The following is an 18728-nucleotide window of genomic DNA, read 5'->3' as shown; positions in this document are numbered from 1 at the left end:
GTTACATATAGGAATGATAATGATAACAGCTAATATTTATTAAGAGCTTAACTATTAGCCATGCAATATTCATTGTTCTCACTGCATCCCCACAACACTCTTATGAATAGGTTCCATGGTTTATTCCGTCACTTACTGAAGAAGAAACTAAAACAGTTTTTTAAAACAACTACCCAAGGTCAAAATGTTAGTAAATAGCAGAAGTGGGGCTCTGATCCAGGTCTGTCTGAATTTGAAAATCTAAGCTCTTAATCAGCTCTACTAATAGAAGTACTTAGCAGTCTCAAAGTATAAATTCTGGTAGGCATGTAACATTTCTTCACGAAATCACAGAATTAAGGTCTATAAATTATTATATAAAATCACTAAAGACAGAATAAGAATATTAGGCCCAATAGAACATAATAACTTTAGGTCTTAAATTTGTTTAAACACGGGATTGAGTTACAGATTTTCTTTAGCCAGCTCCTGGAATAGATGATTTAAAGGTGTATGAACATAGAGTTACATACTAAAAATAAGTAAATTCCAATTGGATGAGGTCAACTAATCTCTTAAATACAGGACTATTTCTAGGTGAATCAGAATTTTCAATTATTTGTGAAAAGTGTAAGTCCTATCATAACTTATGGTTATTTTTAAATTAGAAACTGCTGATCACATGATTTGGGAGCTTTAAAAAGTGCTATTTCATTTAAATGGTGTTAGGTACATAAGATATTGCTAACAAAAATGTGCTTTAGGATATTGTTTTATCTGATTATCCATGAAGAAAATAAATACGGCACTTTATTAAGGTTTAAATTAATATTTGAAGCAAAAGCAATTTTTAAAATGATAAACCCAAAATATATTCTAACATTCATGAAATGTGTAATCTCAAATTATTCATGCAAAAGAACAGTCCTACATTTTAAAAAAAGAATCAGAAAAAGAAATCAGCAAAGATCCATGAGTTGAGGTGATCCAGTATGAAAGATGACATAAACAAACCCACAACTTTCGTCAATGCACTGAGAATAAAGAGAATGTCATGAGTCTTTCATGATACCGACCTCAGAATAATCATTTTTGAAATAAAGAATATTTGTAACAAAGTAACCACCATTTTAATTTGGATTAAAAAAATAAGAAAGGGGGGGTGGAACTTCTGGAATGGCAATATAAGGAGCTGGCGGGGCGTGGTGGCGGGGGGAACCTCCACTCTAGAATGTCATCTGTTAAGCAGGGTGTATTAGTTTGTTCTCACATTGCTAGAAGGAAATACCCAAGACTGGGTAATTTATCAAGAAAAGAGGTTTAATTGATTCACAGTTCTGCATAGCTGGGAAGGCCTCAGGAAACTTACAATCATAGCAGAAGGTGAAGGGCAAGCAATGCACCTTCTTCATCGGGAGGTGGGGTGGAGAAGTCCAAACATGGGACGTGTCAGACACTTATAAAAGCATTAGATCTTATGAGAACTCACTCACTATTACCAGGACAGCATGGGGGAAACCGCGCCATGATCCAATCACTTCCCACTGAGTCCCTCCCACAACATGTGAGGATTATGGGGACTACAATTCAAGATGAGATTTGGAAGGGGACATAGCCAAATCATGTGACACGGCAAATTGGCAAAGCAATCATTCAGTCTCTGGAAATTGATCAAAGGTCTTACAACAAACTGAGAAGCATCTATTCAGAAAAATGTATAGAAAGTTGTATTAATAGATGTCAGTTGCGAGAAGAAAGAATCAGTAAACCTTAAGAACTACTGATAAAGATCATACAATCTGAAGAACAGAGAAAGGATAATGAAAATGACTAGAGCCTAAAAATCATGTGAGACCCCATTAAGAAAACTAATACATACATAATGAAAGTAACACATGAGAAAAGAGAAGTAGGAGAAAAAATATGAATGGATGAAAACTTCCCAAAATTGATGAAAAACAATCTATACATATAAAAGTCTCAATGACTTCCACATAGAATAAATGAAAACACACACACCCAGAAACATCATAATCAAAATACTAAAAGTGAAAAACAGACAATTTGAAAACAGGATAAAAATAACTAGTGTATAAGAGAATCTGAAAAAGATTAACAGCTTACTTCTCATATGTAGAAGGCAATGAGATGACACAGTACTGGAAGTCCTACCCACAGCAATCAGACAAGAGAAAGAAATAAAGGGCATCTAAATTGGAAAACAGGAATTTGAACTATCTCTATTTGCCAATGACATGACTGCATACCTAGAAAACCCTAAAGACTCCTCCAAAAAAAATCCTAGATTTGATAAATGAATTCAGTAAAGTCTCAGGTTACAAAATCAATGTACACACGTCAGTAGCTCCAATGACAACCAAGGTGAGAATGAAATAAAAAACGTAATCCCATTTACAATAGCTACAAAAAAAATTTAAAATACCCAGGAATATATGTAACCAGGTAGGTGAAAGATCTGTACAAGGAGAACTACAAAACACTGCTAAAACCAAAAAGAAAGCATTGATGACACAAATAACTGAGAATACATCTCATAATCATGGACTGGAAGGATCAATATCATTAAAATGACCACACTGCCCAAAGCAATCTACAGATACAATGAAATTAATTTCAAAATACCAACATAATTGTTCACAAAATAGAAAAAATAATCCTAAAATTCATATGGAATAAAAAAGCCCAAATAAGCAATCCTAAGCAAAAAGAACCCATCTGGAAGCATATTTATCCAATTTCAAATTATACTACAAAGCTATAGTAACCAAAACAGTATCATACTGGTATAAAATTAGACACCTAGACCAGTGTAACAGAATAGAGAACCCAGAAATAAAGCCAAATGCTTACAGCCAACAGATCTTCAATACAGCATACAAAAACATAAATTGAGGAAAAGACACCCTATTCAATAAATGGTGCTGGAAAAACTGGATATCCGCATGTAGAAGAATAAAACTGGATTTCTATTTCTCACCATACACAAAAATCAACTCAAGATGAATTAAAGATTTAATCTAAGACCTAAAACCATAAAATTTGAAGAAGAAAATAAATACTAAAGGAAGTTCTTCACACTAATGAAAGCAGCTCCAGATAATAATTTGATCTATGTGAAAAAACAAAGCATGCCAGTAAAGGTAGTGATGCCACAAGTATCTAAAGGGACTGATTCCAGGACCACTAAGGATACGAAAATCTGAGATTGTTCAAGCCCCTGGCCCTGTGAAACCTGTAGATACAAAAATTTGGCCCTTCATATCCACGGATTTCTCATCTCGTGAATACAATGTTCAATTCATGGATGCAGAACCCACTGGTATGGAGGGAGCCATAATTATAAGGGTAATTTTAAATGACAACATAATTGGACGCTGCTTCTCTTTTCTTAACTGATTTAAAAAGCAATTGTTTAAAATAATATGCATACAATTCTATTTGTACAAGAGACAAACTTTATATTCAAAGACACAAATAGGTTCAAAGTAAAAGCATGGGAAAATACATACAGCAGTCCCTAACTTTTTGGCACCAGGAACCAGTATCATGGAAGACAATTTTTCCACAGACTAGGGTAAAGGGGATGGTTTCAGGATGAAAATGTTAAACCTCAGATCATCAGGCATTAGATTCTCATAAGGAGCATATAACCTAGATCTCTCACATATGCAGTTCACCACAGGGTTTTGCATGCCTATGAAAATATAAAGACACTGATCTGAGGTAGTGGAGCTCAGGCAGTAATGCTTGCTTGCCCACCAACACTTCCTGCTATGCAGCCCAGTTCCTAATAGGCCACAAAATGGTACCGGTCCACAGCCTGGGAGTTAGGGACCCCTGCTATACAAACCACCACCAAAATAGAATGGGAGTGGCTATATTAAATATCAGAAAAAAATAGACTTTATGCCAAAAAAAATCTTACTAGAGATAAAAAATATAATAAGAGAGGGAATCAATCCATCAGGAAGATTGATATGGTTTGGCTCTATGTCGCCACCCAAACCTCATCTTGAATTATAATCCCCACATGTCAGAGGAGGGGCCTGGCAGGAAGTGATGAGATCATGGGGGCAATTTCTTCCATGCTGTTCTCATCATAGTGAGTTCTCAAGGGATCTGACAGCTTAAAAGTGTGGCACTTCCCACTTCGCCATCTCTCTCTCCTGCTGTTTTGTGAAGAAGATCCTTGCTTCTCCTTTGCCTTCTGCCACGATTATAAGTTTTCTGAGGTCTCCCCAGCAATGTGGAATGGTGAGTCAATTAAACCTCTTTTCTTTACAAATTACCCAGTCTCAAGTAGTTCTTTATAACAGTATGAAAACTGACTAACACAAAAAATTGGTACCAGGAGTAGGGGGCTGCTATAAAGATACCTAAAAATGTGGAAGCAAATTGGGAACTGGGTAGAAGATGAAGGTTGAAACACACTGAAGAGCTCAGAAGAAGACAGAAAGATATGGGAAAGTTTGTAACATCCTGGAGACTTGTTGAATGGTTTTGACCAAAATCCTGACACTGATATGAACAGTGAAGTCCAGGCTTAGGTGGTCTTAGAGGGGGATGATAAACTTATTGGGATCTGGAGCAAACATTACTCTTCTATCCTTTAACAAAGAGACTCACGGCATTTTGACCCTGCCCTAGAGATCTGTAAGATCAACTTGAGAGACATGATTTAGGATATCTGGCAGAAGAAATGTCTAAGCAGCAAGGCATTTGAGAAATGACCTTTTACTGAAAGTGCACAGTCATACATTCACAAAGAGATGATCTCAAATTGGAAGTTATCTTTAAAAGAGAAGCAGAATATAAAAGCTTGGAAAATTTGCAGACTGACCAACCATGCAATAGAAAAGAAAAACCCATTTTCTGGGGAGAAATTCAAGTTGGCTGCAGTAGTTTGTATAAGCAACAAGGAGTTGAATGTTTATAGCCAAAACAATAGGGAAAATGTCTTCAGGGCACTTTAAAGATCCTTATGGCAGCCCCTCCCATCACAGGCCTAGAGGTCTAGGAGGGAAAAGTAGTTGTGTGGGATGGTCTCAGGGCCCCACTGCTCTATGCAGTCTCTGGACATGGCACACTGTCCCAGCTACTCCAGCTCTAGCTGTGGCTAAAAAGGACCAAGGTACAGCTCAGTCCATTGCCTCAGAGGGTGTGAGCCCCAAACCTTGGTAGCTTCAACTTGGTGTTGGGCCTGCAGGTGCACAGAAGGCAGGGATTGAGGTTTGGGAGCCTTTGCCTACATTTCAGAGGATGTATGTAAATGCTTGGATGTCCAGGCAGAAGTTTGCTACAGAGGCGGAGCCCTCACAGATAACCTCTACTAGGGGAGTGCAGAAGGGAAATGTGGGGTTAGATCCCCCACACAGAATCTCCACTGGGGCACTACATAGTGCAGCTGTGAGAAGTGGACCACCATCTTCAAGATCCCAGAATGGTAGATCCTCTGACAGCTTGCACTGTATACCTGAAAAAGTTGTAGGCACTCAATGCCAGACTGTGGAAGCAGCCACAAGGCTGTACCCTGCAGAGCCTCAGGGGGAGAGCTGCCCAAAGCCTTGGCAGCTTACCTCTTATATCAGCATGCCCTGGATGTGAAACATGGAGTCAAAGGAAATAATTTTGGAGATTTAAGATTTATTGACTGCCCTGCTGGGTTTCAGACTCACATGGGGCCTGTAGCTATTTTGTTTGGGCCAATTTCTTCCATTTTGAATGGGAGCATTTACTAATGCCTGTACTTCCACTGTATCTTGGAAGTAACTAACTTGTTTTTGATTTTACAGACTCATAGGCAAAAGTGATATGCCTGGTCTCAGATCAGACTTTAGACTTGGACTTTGGGTTAATACTGCAATGACATTGCAAGTATTAGGGGACATTGCAAGGCATAATTGTATTTTGAAATGTGAGAAGGACATGAGATTTGGGAAGGGCCAGGGACAGAATGACATGGTTTGGCTTTGTGTCCCCACCCAAATCACATCTTGATTTGTAATTCCCATGTGTTAGGGGAGGGACTTGGTGGGAGGTGACCAGATCACGGAGGCAGATTTCCAACATGCTGTTCTCATGGTAGTGAGTGAGTACTCCTAAGATCTGATGGCTTAAAAGTGTGCACTTGCGACTTAACTCTCTCTGTCTCTCTCTCTCTCTCTCCCCTGCTGTCTTGTGAAGAAGGTGCTTGCTTCTCCTTCATCTTCTACAATGATTGCAAGCCAGGCAGAACTGTGAGGCAATTAAACCTCTTTTCTTTATAAATTAGTCACTAGTAGTTCTTTATAGCAGTATGAAAACAAACTAACATTAAGATGTAACAACTAAAAACATATATGTAACTAACAAAATATCCAAAAACTATGTGAAGTAAAAACTGACAGAATTAAAAGTGTCACAAACAATTCAACAATAATATTTAGAGATTTCACCACCCCACATTAAATAAAGGCTAGAAAAATTAGGCAGATTATCAACAGCATAGAGAAAACCTAAGCAACACTATAAACCATCTATCCCTACAGATATGTAGAGTACACTCCATCTAACAATAGCAGGATATACATTCATCTCAAGTGCACAGGACAGATGAGAGGCTAGGCCATAAAGTAAGCCTCAGTAATTTTAAAAGAATTAAAGTCACCAAAAATAAGTTATTCAATGACAAAAGAATTAAAGGAGAAATATGGGTTGGATACAAAATTTGTGGTTAAAATTTTTTTTTTTCAGCACTTGTTCCATTTCCTCTGACCTCCATAGTTTCTAATGAAATATCTATCACATTTCTGTTATTCTGTAGGTAAAATGTCATTTTTCTCTGGCTGCTTTCAAGATTTTCAATTTTTGGTTGAGGAAAGTTTAGCTATGTGTGTATTAAGGTTTCCGGAGGAACAAATCCATATATGTACAAATACACAGAAAAACTTACTCTACGGGATTGGCTCATGTGATTATGCAGGCTATCAAGTTCAAAATCTGCAAATAAGGCTGACCAGGCTGGAGACCCAGAGAAGAACTAACATTGCAGCTTGCATCCAAAGGCAGTCTATTGGCAGAATCCTTTCCTATTCAGGGAAGGTCAGTTTTTATTCTGTTAAGGCCTTCAAATGATTGGATGATGCCCACCTACATTATGGAGGGAAATTTACTATATTCAAAGTTCACAGATGTAAATGTTAATCTTATCTGATTAAAAAAATCACAAAAACATTCAAATAAAATTTGCTCAAATATCTAGAAACCATTACCCAGTCAAGCTGATGTATAAATTAATCATTACAGTGGGTGCTGACAAAATGACATGCATTTTGTTTTTGTCTTTATCATATTTGCAGTTCATTTGGCTTCTGAAATATGCAGTATTATCTTTTGCCAAATTTCGAAAATTCTGAGCAAATCTTTCTTTGAATGTTTTTAAGTTTTGCCCTCTTTCTTCACTCCTTCCAGGACTTACATGATATAAATTTTAGGTCTTTCATCATAATCCCACAAATTCCTAAACCCCTATTCATTTGTTTTCAGTCTGTTTTCTCTACACTGTTCAAATTGGGTAATTTCTATTTTTTTCAAATTTACTGATTCTTTCCTTACTTCTCTATTCCACTATTGAGCTCATCTCTGAGTTTTTAATTTTGGTTACTGTATTTTTACTTCTAAAATTGCCAGTTGGTTCTTCTTTATAGAATCTATTACTTTGCTGACACTTGCTGATATTTTCTGTTTTCACATTTGTTTCAAGAATGTTCATAATCACTTTTTAAAACATTTTTGTAATTAATGACTTAAAATTCTTGTCAGATACTTAAAATTCTTGTCAGATAATTCTAAAACTGGAAGCTGCTCAATTCATCATCTGTTTTCCTTTTTGGTTTTCATTCAAGACAAAACAGTCTTGGTTCTTCATATAAGTAATTTTTAATTGAAATCTAGACATGTGAAATCATGTTTCAGGAGATTTCTTCCGACAGGACACCACTCCAGCAGAAAAAAAGGAAAATCTCCAGGTAGGGTGGAAGTCTAGGTATCCAACTTAGCCTCTACTAGCACTCAGCATACAGGGAACAAGGATCTCCTTGTTATTTCTGGACATGGTTGGGAGTTCAGCTTCCCACTAGGCCTCCACTGATACTAACCCGGCTATGAGGAGTAAGGGTGCCACATTCTTGTTCCCCACAAACCATCCACTGAAACCACAGAGGAGTGGCCTCATTACTACCAAGCAGTAATGACAGGCTTGATTCCCATTAGATATCACTTGATACCTTCCCAACACAGTAAGGGAGGAATACCTCATCAACACCAGCTTAGGGTAGAAGTCTAGTTTCCTAGATGGCCTATCCTGACACTCGCAGGAAGGGGGTTTACTGCCCAGGATGAATTAAAGTCCTAGTTCCCTGCTCCACCTTCTTTAACACCACCCCAGGGAGGAGATACAATTCCTCATTTATAACCTAATAAGAGTGAAAATTTAAGTTCTTGCTCTAACAAGCCTTCACTGCCATTTTTCCCTATGGTGTTTGGTGGAAGTAAAATGACTATTATCTAATACTTTTCTGTCTTACTAGGTGGAGGATTTTGGTTAGAGAGAGTAGGTTTTTCTTGAGGTTTGTTTTTATGTGCCCATTGGTATTTCTGGGTTACTCACTTCTCCAGTACTTTGGTGGGACAAAAAGGGTAAAAAGAAAATCCAGGGAACCCACTACCATGTAGTTACTTGGGTCTCATAGTTCCTAGCTAGTCTGCCTGTTTCTGTCTTACTTTCAGGGACTTATTTCAGGGACTATATTTTTATATAAAACATCCAAATTTTTTTTTAATCTGTAGTAAATAGGAAAAATATCGAAAGTTATGTCTTCATATTTCTGGAAGCAGAAGTTTATACAAAGATAAGTTATCTTACTATGCATTACATTTTAGGCTTTTGCCATTTTTGTTTTACTTTACTTGGTATTTTCCACTTTCTTCTCTAAGGAATATTTTTTCAAACTCCTCAACAATATTTCAGCTCAACTTGGACAGGAAAAAAGTGATTGATTATATCTAGTCCAGGATAACTAGAAGGATGTAAGATCCCCAGGAGCCAGGACTGGTGGTGAGACAGTAGCAAATTTTTCTATTCCAGTTGCATATTTGAGTAAACATTTACAGGGGAGAGAGAGGTAAAAGTGTGAAGCCCTGAAAACTGAAATGTCAAGGAATGCTATGACTTTAAGTTCCTTCCTTCCTAAATATCATATGTAGTCATGGAATGTAGATGTGGAATTATATCCCACTGAAACAAGGATTTGAATATTTTGCTCACTGCTGTATTTACAATACTCCCTGGCATAAAGAAGATAATAATCTTTGCTGAATTAAGAAATGAATAAATGCAAAGAGAATGTTCGCACAACTTTTATTAACAATAGTAACAGAGATATTTTGGTTTCCTTTTCAAATACCTAATAATTAATCATCTATCAAATTTTCATACACTACAGTAAAATATGGCTTTCAAAATATTAATGAAAAATTATTTGTCTTGTTATTGTGAGTGTGCTTAGCTGTTTTTCTAAACAGGTTGGTATTTGATGTTTTAAACCACTGTTTTGGTTCTAACGCCACAATATTTTCTTTGCTGCAGACATAATTATTGGTATAAATTTCAATACTGGCAACTAAGGAGGTTAAAATCATAAGTGATAACTATTCCAGTATTTACAAATGCCATTTTGAAGAAACTTGGTTAAGAGCTACCCATTTTACATATTTGTACAGTGTCATTACTTAGCAGTTAGTTAAAGAGAAATGTAAAATTTTCAGATGTTTAGATGACTTGTTAAATGGATTAGAAATTCAATCAAATTGCCTACAAAGTTATATCTAATTTTTTATTTCATAGCTCAGTCAAAGGATATAAATACTTTTAAATCAGTGAAAATTCATTGCATATTGATTAATCATATGACTTGTTGAATTCCCCATCGATCTTACATAATAATATTATAGTACTCTGAGGAGAAATATTATCAGATATATTGGCTGTCATGTAAAATTTCACAACCAAGGTGTTCTAAAATATGCTGAGAATCGGCTTTCATAATAGTATGGAAAAAAGGTAAAATAATTCATATAGAAAAAAATCATAATGTGTTGATGATTTGTGGCACATTAAGAACAAGAAGTGGAATGATTTTTTTACCGATTCTAGATTCAAGTATAAGAAGTTCATGTGATAATTATTTTACCATATGCTTCTTTTTTTTAGATAGCAAGTAATTTGTGTCACTTTTTACTGTTGTACTATTATTTTTATTGCTTTTCTTCCTCAAATATTTCTCATCCATGGTTATGGAATCTGCAAATATATTAGGCTAATTGTATTTTAATTCTTCCCACCCTCAGCGTTAGGGATAAAATAAGTTGTCAAAATCAATACTATAATAATATAGGACTTTTCCTCAACTCAATAACTGTAAAACCGGTTTATACTAATAAATATTTAAAACATTATAAAAGGGCTAATTATCATTGCTATAAAAATCAGACTTTTTTTTTTTTTGAGACAGAGTCTCACTCTGTCACCCAGGCAGGAGTGCAGTGGCACAATCTCGGCTCACTGCAACCTCTGCCTCCAGGATCCAAGCAATTCTCCTGTCTCAGTCTCCTGAGTAGCTGGGATTACAGGTGTGCAGCACCATGCCCAGCTAATTTTTATATTTTTAATAGAAACGGGGTTTCACCATGTTGGCCAGGATGGTCTGGACCCCCTGACCTCAGGTGATCTGCCCGCCTTGGCCTCCCAAAGTGTTGAAATTACAGGTGTGAACCACCATGCTCTACCAAAATCAGACATTTTTTATTGACCTTTTTAACAACAAGCATCAACTACTATATTAGGTATGGTCACAAAAATGGCCTTTCATGTCCTAAGACATAGCTAGTAGACTATTTTAATACCCTACGTGTGGGGAAAAAAAAAAAAAACAAAAACACTTTTCACTTAATTCTGGATCTATTTGTTTTCCTACTTTTATTCAAATAATTTCTCTCTCTTTTTTTTTTTTTTTTTTTTTTTGACATGGAGTCTTGCTCTGTCGCACAGGCTAGTGTGTAGTGGCACAATCTCGGCTCACTGCAAGCTCCGCCTCCCGGGTTCACACCATTCTCCTGCCTCAGCCTCCTGAGTAGCTGGGACTATAGGCGCCCGCCACCATGCCCGGCTAATTTTTTGTATTTTTAGTAGAGACGGGGTTTCACCATGTTAGCCAGGATGGTCTCGATATCCTGACCTCTTGATCCACCCGCCTCGGCCTCCCAAAGTGCTAGGATTACAGGCTTGAGCCACTGCGCCCAGCCCAAATGATTTCTTAAGGAAGCTTTTGATACTAAATTATCAACTAAAATGACATTAACTTCTAACAAGTCTAGTTAGGAAGTTTAATCAACAACACAAAAATTTCTATATTCTAACTGTAATGGGGAGAATATTTTATATTTATTATTATAATGAACAATGAAAAACAAAATGCCTATCTAAACATGTATGGTTAAACAAATTATGGTATATTTAATACTGTGAAAACTATAGAAGAGTAACAAAAATAGGAAAAGCTTATATATACTGACATGAAAATGTCTCCAAGTCAGTGAGTAAATACAGCAAGAAAGAGTAAATTTAGTAAGATAACATTTTTTAAATCAATTGAAATCTATATAGCATGTTATGAGCATATAAGTATATACAAGTAGATGGAGAATCTCTTAGAAGAATGTTAAATGGAACTGCCAATACTGGTTACTTCTGGGGATAATTGTATTTTATTTCAATAAAAATGTATTCATTCCTTCATTACTTGTAAAAGAAAAATGATCTAACATGAAGCTTAAAGGGAAATAAAAATGTGACATTAAATGCTCAATGTGCTTTAAATAATTCAGCCTCTGCAAGCACAGAATTGAATAATTTTTAAAATAATTTTAAATATTAATGTTTTACTGTATATCTGTGATATTGACATTATAATTTGTTATTGCTAAAGTATCCCTAAATCGATTTAAGAAAAGCAAAAAGGTATAATAATATTTTTTCTGATATATTTCATGCTTTAATATTTTTGCTGTCAGAGGAACCACAGCAGAGACAAAAAAGACAATCTAGCAATTAACTCTATATTATTTTGTACTTAAATTTCCTCACCTGCTGATATTATATTCTCAAATATTCTCAAACTTTCTCAAATCTAGAACAGTGTCTAATTTAACCTTTGTAATCCACCAAGTATGCTTTCAGTGGATATTTATTGCTGAATGAAAAGAAATTCTGTAGCAAAATAAGACTACACATATAATTTGCATATGTTTGCACATACCTACATGTGTACATTTTTTACTAAAGTTATCCAAGGTTTAAAAAAGTAAACAACACTCTCAAACTTCTACCTTATATTCATCCACAATAATGCTGAGGGCTTCGTGACCAGCTTTCCTCATGTCTTCCAATTCTTGTTTATGTTTTTCCTGAAAGAAAAAGGAAACTAAAACCATGAGTTTTTCATCTGTTTTGTTTTCAAAATAATAAAACCATAGACTTTTGCTGCTTCCACGCATGATTCAGTGGTTTGTAGCACATCAATGCTACAGCTGGAAACAGAAAAAAAAAGTGTATATATATAAAATACATCTTTATATATATAAAATATATATTTATATATAATATAGATATCTATATTATGTATTATGTATTTATATATTATAGATGTAATATATAATATTTTATATATATATATACACACACACACACACACACACACACACACACACAAGCTTTGCTTAAAAGCACTGGGGAACACTGAGGCAATGAGGAATTAAAGGGAAATAACAGAAAAAGGAAAACCATGTTGACAGGCGAGATAACACAAGGCAAAGGTGCTTTCCCTTGGGGTATCTGGCAATTCTTGACCTGGATCAAGAGATGGGAGACCCTGCGTCACTGCAACAAGCCTTGGCCTCTGTATTTTTAATACATCCCAAAGTTTGAGAACCACTGGAATAAGATGATTAGCCCCCAATTCTACCTACCTAGGACAGGAGAGGATGAAGTCTCTTTGGACATTGTTAACATCCTACAGTCTTTCCAGTTTTTCAATTATGATGCCCAGCTTCCAAAACAAAATTATCAGAAATAAGAACGACAAAACTAAAATGGAACACACACCCAAACCTACACCCACGCACACAGAAAACAGGTAAGACAAAAGAAATAGGTCCAGAGATGGGGCCATAGGTGGTTTCGATGCTAGTTATTACAGAGTCTTTAAAATGTATGTAAGAGTTCTTAATACATCCGAAAAACAGAAGGGAAATGGAGAAAATGGAGAGGACAGAGACTTTCACCAGAGAACTGGAATCCATAAAATAGAAATTCTAGACCTGAGAAATATGTACTATTAATAACTCAATAGATGACATAATCAGATGAAAGAGAGTCGGAAACAGAATTAGGAAACTAAAAGAGAGTGGAAAACAATAAAATAAAATAAAATAAAATAAATAAAGACTACAGCAAAAAGAATAGTATGATGGAAAATATTTTTAAGAATCTTTTAAAATTGGACAGAGTAAGTCAAAGAAAGCAAAAAGAGAAAAAAGTGAAATAAGTAGTAAGATAATAAATAATGAAGTGTAAAAACCCACAAAACTTCCAACATCAGGCACAAATGCAGGACATTATATAATCTATAAATATTTCAAAAAATGAGAAGATATTACAAAATACATCAATAAATATAAAATTTTACATAAAATTTTAAAACTACAAAATAAAAAACACAATTTACCAAAACTAAAACAAGAATTACAAAATTTGAATAGTACTATATGTGTTAAAGAAACTGTGCCTGTATTAACTAAAAAAAAAATCACATACACAAAAAATTCTCCAGACACATAGAATCTCTATACACGCAAAGCTTCATAGGTGAATCTTAAGAAACATTTAAGAAAAAATTAACAGATATCTTCCACAAACTCTTCCAGAGAATGTGAAAAGAAGGAATACTCCCTACCATATTTTATTTGGAAAATATACCCTTTATACTAAAATCTGCAAAGTTGTTTAGAAGAAAAGAAAATTATGAGTTAAATCTCTTTTATAAATACAAAAACTGAAATCCTAAAGAAAATAACAGCAAATTAAACCTACTGACATAAAGAATACATCTCAATCAAGTGGGATTTATTATACTAATGCCAGGTTGGTTGGAGTGATGAACCACATAAACCTCCTATACAATCTTTCACACACTCCCCTTCTGACATTGGCTTGCAGGGTGTCACTGCCTAAGATGACAGCAGAAGACACGTGTTGCAACTGGCGCTGCCTCTGCCAGCCTGTGACTCACCGTGAATGACTGCAAAGAACAACTCACTGTCACTTGAAAGAGCTCTGAGAGAAAATTAAGCTGCAACTATATTTAGGAAAAAAGAGAATGCTGATAGTTCTTGTCCATTTACTGCTACCACTTCCTTTTTCATCAATTCCCCTTATTATACCTTACTGATTAAACAGGTCACATTTCATTATCAACATCTAATTCTTTTTTCCGGTAAGCCCTTTATCTTGTCATATTACAGCTAAATCACAATTTGCTCAACTACCTAATCATAAAGATCGACAGCAATTGTCATAAACACAGATTTTTATTAGTATGATTATAAATACATGTTTCATGGCAACAATCTATTTTAAGATAGTTTCCCATTTTTGTGGGAGCTATTTTAGTTAAAACTAGGTAATAATAACTAAATGCATTTACCTGTTTAAGAAAATTCTTGTACTACACTACACTATAAACAAGCAAACAAATGAGGACATCACTAAAACTCATCACTTCGGAACTCCCATTCATGTCAAGTTATAATTCACAAATAGTATATTACTGTTTCATGTAAGGAACTAGGTAAGGCAAAAGCGCCAACCCATTTACTAAATATTAGCACAGCTTTTATTTTCATTGCTCAAGATTTTTAAAATTAAATAGAAATAAATATTCTGCCATTTTATGTTTATAACCTAGTGGATCATCATAGGCAGTTCTTGGGATGCATACATCCTACCCTGGGGATATATGCAGTCAGATACACTAGTGTTATCCAGAGAGTGCTTTATAAAACAGAAAAGCTAACATAAAATAGGCTACCATGGTCAAACAAATTGTGGAAATTAACAACATATATTCACATATTAAAAACCTCTGACAAACTCGTAAGTAATCTGTTTACCTTTAGTAAAACCAGCATTTTTTAAACTTATCTGATTAAATATTATTTTCTTTCTCTCTTGACAATAACTATTACTAATTTAAAAATTGAAGAGACTACCAAAAAAGTTTAAAGATCTTTAAAAATTAAGAGTTAATTAGCCTAAAGCAAAGCAAATTAACCTAGATGCCTTAAGTGAAGCTAAAGAATATGTTCTTTGGCCTAATTAATTACAAATTGAAAATAAATGTACATCATTTCAATTATAGTATAATCATTCAATATCTATGGCTCTGAATAATGACATTAGTCATTAAAAAGTATTGGTGTATGGCTGGGCACAGTGGCTCACACCTATAATCCCAGCACTTTGAGAGGCCGAGGCGGGCAGATCATGAGGTCAGGGGTTCGAGACCAGCCTGGCCAACATAGTGAGACCCCGTCTCTACTAAAAATACAAAAATTAGCTGGGCATGGTGGTGGGAGCCTGTAGTCCTAGCTACTCGGAAGGCTGAGGAAGGAGAATCACTTGAACCCAGGAGGCAGAGGTTATGGTAAGCCAAGATTGCGCCACTGCACTCCAGCCTGGGCAACAGAGCAAGACTCCATCTTAAAATGAAAAAAAAGAAGTACTGGATTGCGCCACTGCACTCCCGCCTGGGCAACAGAGCAAGACTCCATCTTAAAAAGAAAAAAAAAGAAGTATTGGTGTGCTATTAAAAGTGTAAGACTATTACACTTGCTATACTTGCTATTTGCTGCTGTGCTTCAAATGCTATTTACCCCAGATATTGAATATTCACTTCCTCTACATCATGCTCAAAAATTATCTTACTAAAGAGACTTTTCCTGACCACATATATAAAAGAGTACACCACTGATCAATATCCACTAATCACGCTTTATTTTTCTCATAGCACCTATCACTATGTTTTACATTTATTGTTCATTCCTATATGCCCCAACTATATTGGAAGAGGTAGTGCTAGTACTCCACAACACTATGGCGCTTATTAAAGTGAAGAAAAAAGGACATCAGAAAGATTTCACAGTTTGATAGTAAGTTCAATTTGAGAGGGTGAAATTTTACTTGACACTGAATATATGTACCTTAAATGGTGCTTTATATAGAATATCAGCTCCGTCAATAAGCACTGAATAAAGAAGAAATAGAATGGTCAAGATTTGAAGGCCAAATATATTTAGGAAGAGCAAAAGGTGTTTCCTTCTTCATCAAAGAGAGACAGAACTATTTTACATCAAAATAAAAATGTTAATAACACTATTCACAACCTGGTCTTCAAAAGGAGGCTCCCTGACAGGTTCAAATAGATGTTTGCTGAATGATTGAATGAGAATAAAACCAATGTTCTTTTTCTGATACAAGCTAAGCATATAAATTAAAAAAACATTTTTTGGGTACGTTTCTCTATCTGTTAAATGAGGGAGATGGAATAAATTATTTCTAAGATACACTTCCAACTTCCAACTTTCTTAATACTATCCTATAATACAGTATGTTACAAACAAATCAATCAACCCTCCTTTGCTTACTTCAAAGTTACTAATGGCAATCATACAACCACAATGTGACACAACAGTCTGTCCACAGAAATAACCAAGTAGTCATACTAAAATTCATTTCAAGAATATACAGCCAAATATTTACAGCCCATCTTTAAAGGAGTCAAGCCAAATTTAACCACAATGATAACTTTCTTTCAAAATGTCAAACCCCAAAACATCACTAGAAAGAGATGACAAAGGCAAATTTCCTCACCTTAAATAAAACTACGGAACTTTTAAGCAAAAAGAGACTTCAAAAGTAAACTATTCCAATATGTTCATTTTGTAAATGAAGATACTGAAGCCCAGATAAGTCAAAAACTTTGTTCAAAGTCACTAAAATGATTGTGCGCCAGGTATTGTTCAATAACAGCACAGCAAAGCCTAAACTGATCTCCTGATAGCCACCCTAATGCTGCTTATTTGAAAATATCCTATCAAAATCAAGCTATTTGAATGTATTCTCATTCCCTCATCAACAGGTATGTTTTCTGTATATAAATCAAACACAGAACCACATATCATATTTCATACATTGTGGTGAAGCAAAGACATATAACTAGTCATGGTATGTAAAATTTGAAATATTCATTCATCAATTTATTACTGCTAACCAGAAGTTTTCATCTGACAAAACTGATCCAAACGTGCTTTTCAAAGGTAAATGTAAGCACATTCCAACCGATCCTCCTCTACCCATAACTGCTCCTATTCCAACTGCTTCTTAACTAAAATGATTAAATATACCTAAGTCTCATACTCTTAATATGCCTGGACATGATGAGTATTCAAGAAATTTTTTAAAAGATACACATGTAAACAAGGAACCATACAATCAACAAATAAAGGTACTTTCCAAAACAGTGAAATATTAACAAAAAAATATTTTTGGTGACCATCACTGGTATATTGACAGCGACACACGATATGAACATCTGAATCAAGACTTTCTTTTAAAAAGCTCATATCCTATTTTTGTTGGTAATTACCAAGCCAAATAGAACTTCTACTAATACTTCTAAGAAATTAATTCATGCATAGCAACAGGATCCTCTGCTACACGGATGGTTAAAAGTCAGCATTTAATTGATGTGTTTGGAATGAATTATTACAGTGATCTTAAAAAGATAAAGAAATTCCAAAGATCAGCTAACCACATTATATTCCATCTATCAGAAAGCAGCTGCCTCTCCCCTTCCAAATTATTTGGTCAAGAGCCAGTCTACAATTAGCCTACCAGAACATTATTAGCAAACAATATCTGATTTGGAAAGGTTTTCCAATATAGGCTTCACCACCACTTTTGTGGAAGCCACAAGATTACATCCCTTTCACAACAACTAATCAACTATATTGGAGAAGGCAGACACAAACACCTCCAGATATTCCAAAAGGAAATCTATGGGGCAAGAAATCAAAATAAAGATGGTGGGATAACATACAACCCATACATGAAAACAGTCTGAATGAGAAATGGTACAAAATTACCCCTCCCAAAATCTGAAAAATCCAACACACCTAAATGGCCTAATTATAAATGCCAGAGTAGTGCAAAAAAGATAAGATTATACCGTATGTGCATACCATCAGTACAGAAGAAAAACAACAAAACAACACCTCTTCATTTCTCATCAACCACACCACTTGACAGCTGCAATAAGCCTGGTTGTTTTTCCTAAACAAGCCATAATCCTTGCAACGAAAGTAGGTTTCATGAGCGTGACACCGCATTATGAAACAGAAGTCTTTCCCATAGAATAAATGTTTAGTCTCCACCTCTCCATTCTGTCTTCTCAGTCTCTCTATACATGTAGTAACAAATAATAGCACATGACAGACCCTTCAAAATCAAACCCAGTCTCAAAAACTAATTCCATAATTTAGACAAATATAAAACATGATAAGAATCAGTCTAAAAG

General features: G+C 35.1%; 1 protein-coding gene across 12 annotated transcripts in view; it reads right to left on the bottom strand.

Moving 5' to 3' along the window:
* Positions 1-18728, bottom strand: part of CCDC91 (coiled-coil domain containing 91) — a 362694-nt gene that overhangs the window by 175732 nt on the left and 168234 nt on the right. For 11 of the 12 annotated variants that reach the window (XM_007968045.3, XM_007968054.3, XM_037990232.2 and 8 more), the window contains one exon: positions 12424-12501. The exons of the other annotated variant lie outside the window; for it this stretch is intronic. In XM_007968045.3, coding sequence (XP_007966236.2) covers positions 12424-12501 — 78 coding nt within the window. The remainder of the gene's footprint in view (positions 1-12423; positions 12502-18728) is intronic. 12 annotated transcript variants of the gene reach the window in all.

This window comes from Chlorocebus sabaeus, chromosome 11 (assembly GCF_047675955.1).
Source record: "Chlorocebus sabaeus isolate Y175 chromosome 11, mChlSab1.0.hap1, whole genome shotgun sequence".
In the NCBI taxonomy this organism is placed as follows: Eukaryota; Metazoa; Chordata; class Mammalia; order Primates; family Cercopithecidae; genus Chlorocebus; species Chlorocebus sabaeus.
The sequence above is the reverse complement of the archived record's forward strand: the minus strand, read 5'-3'. Positions and strand labels throughout refer to the sequence as shown.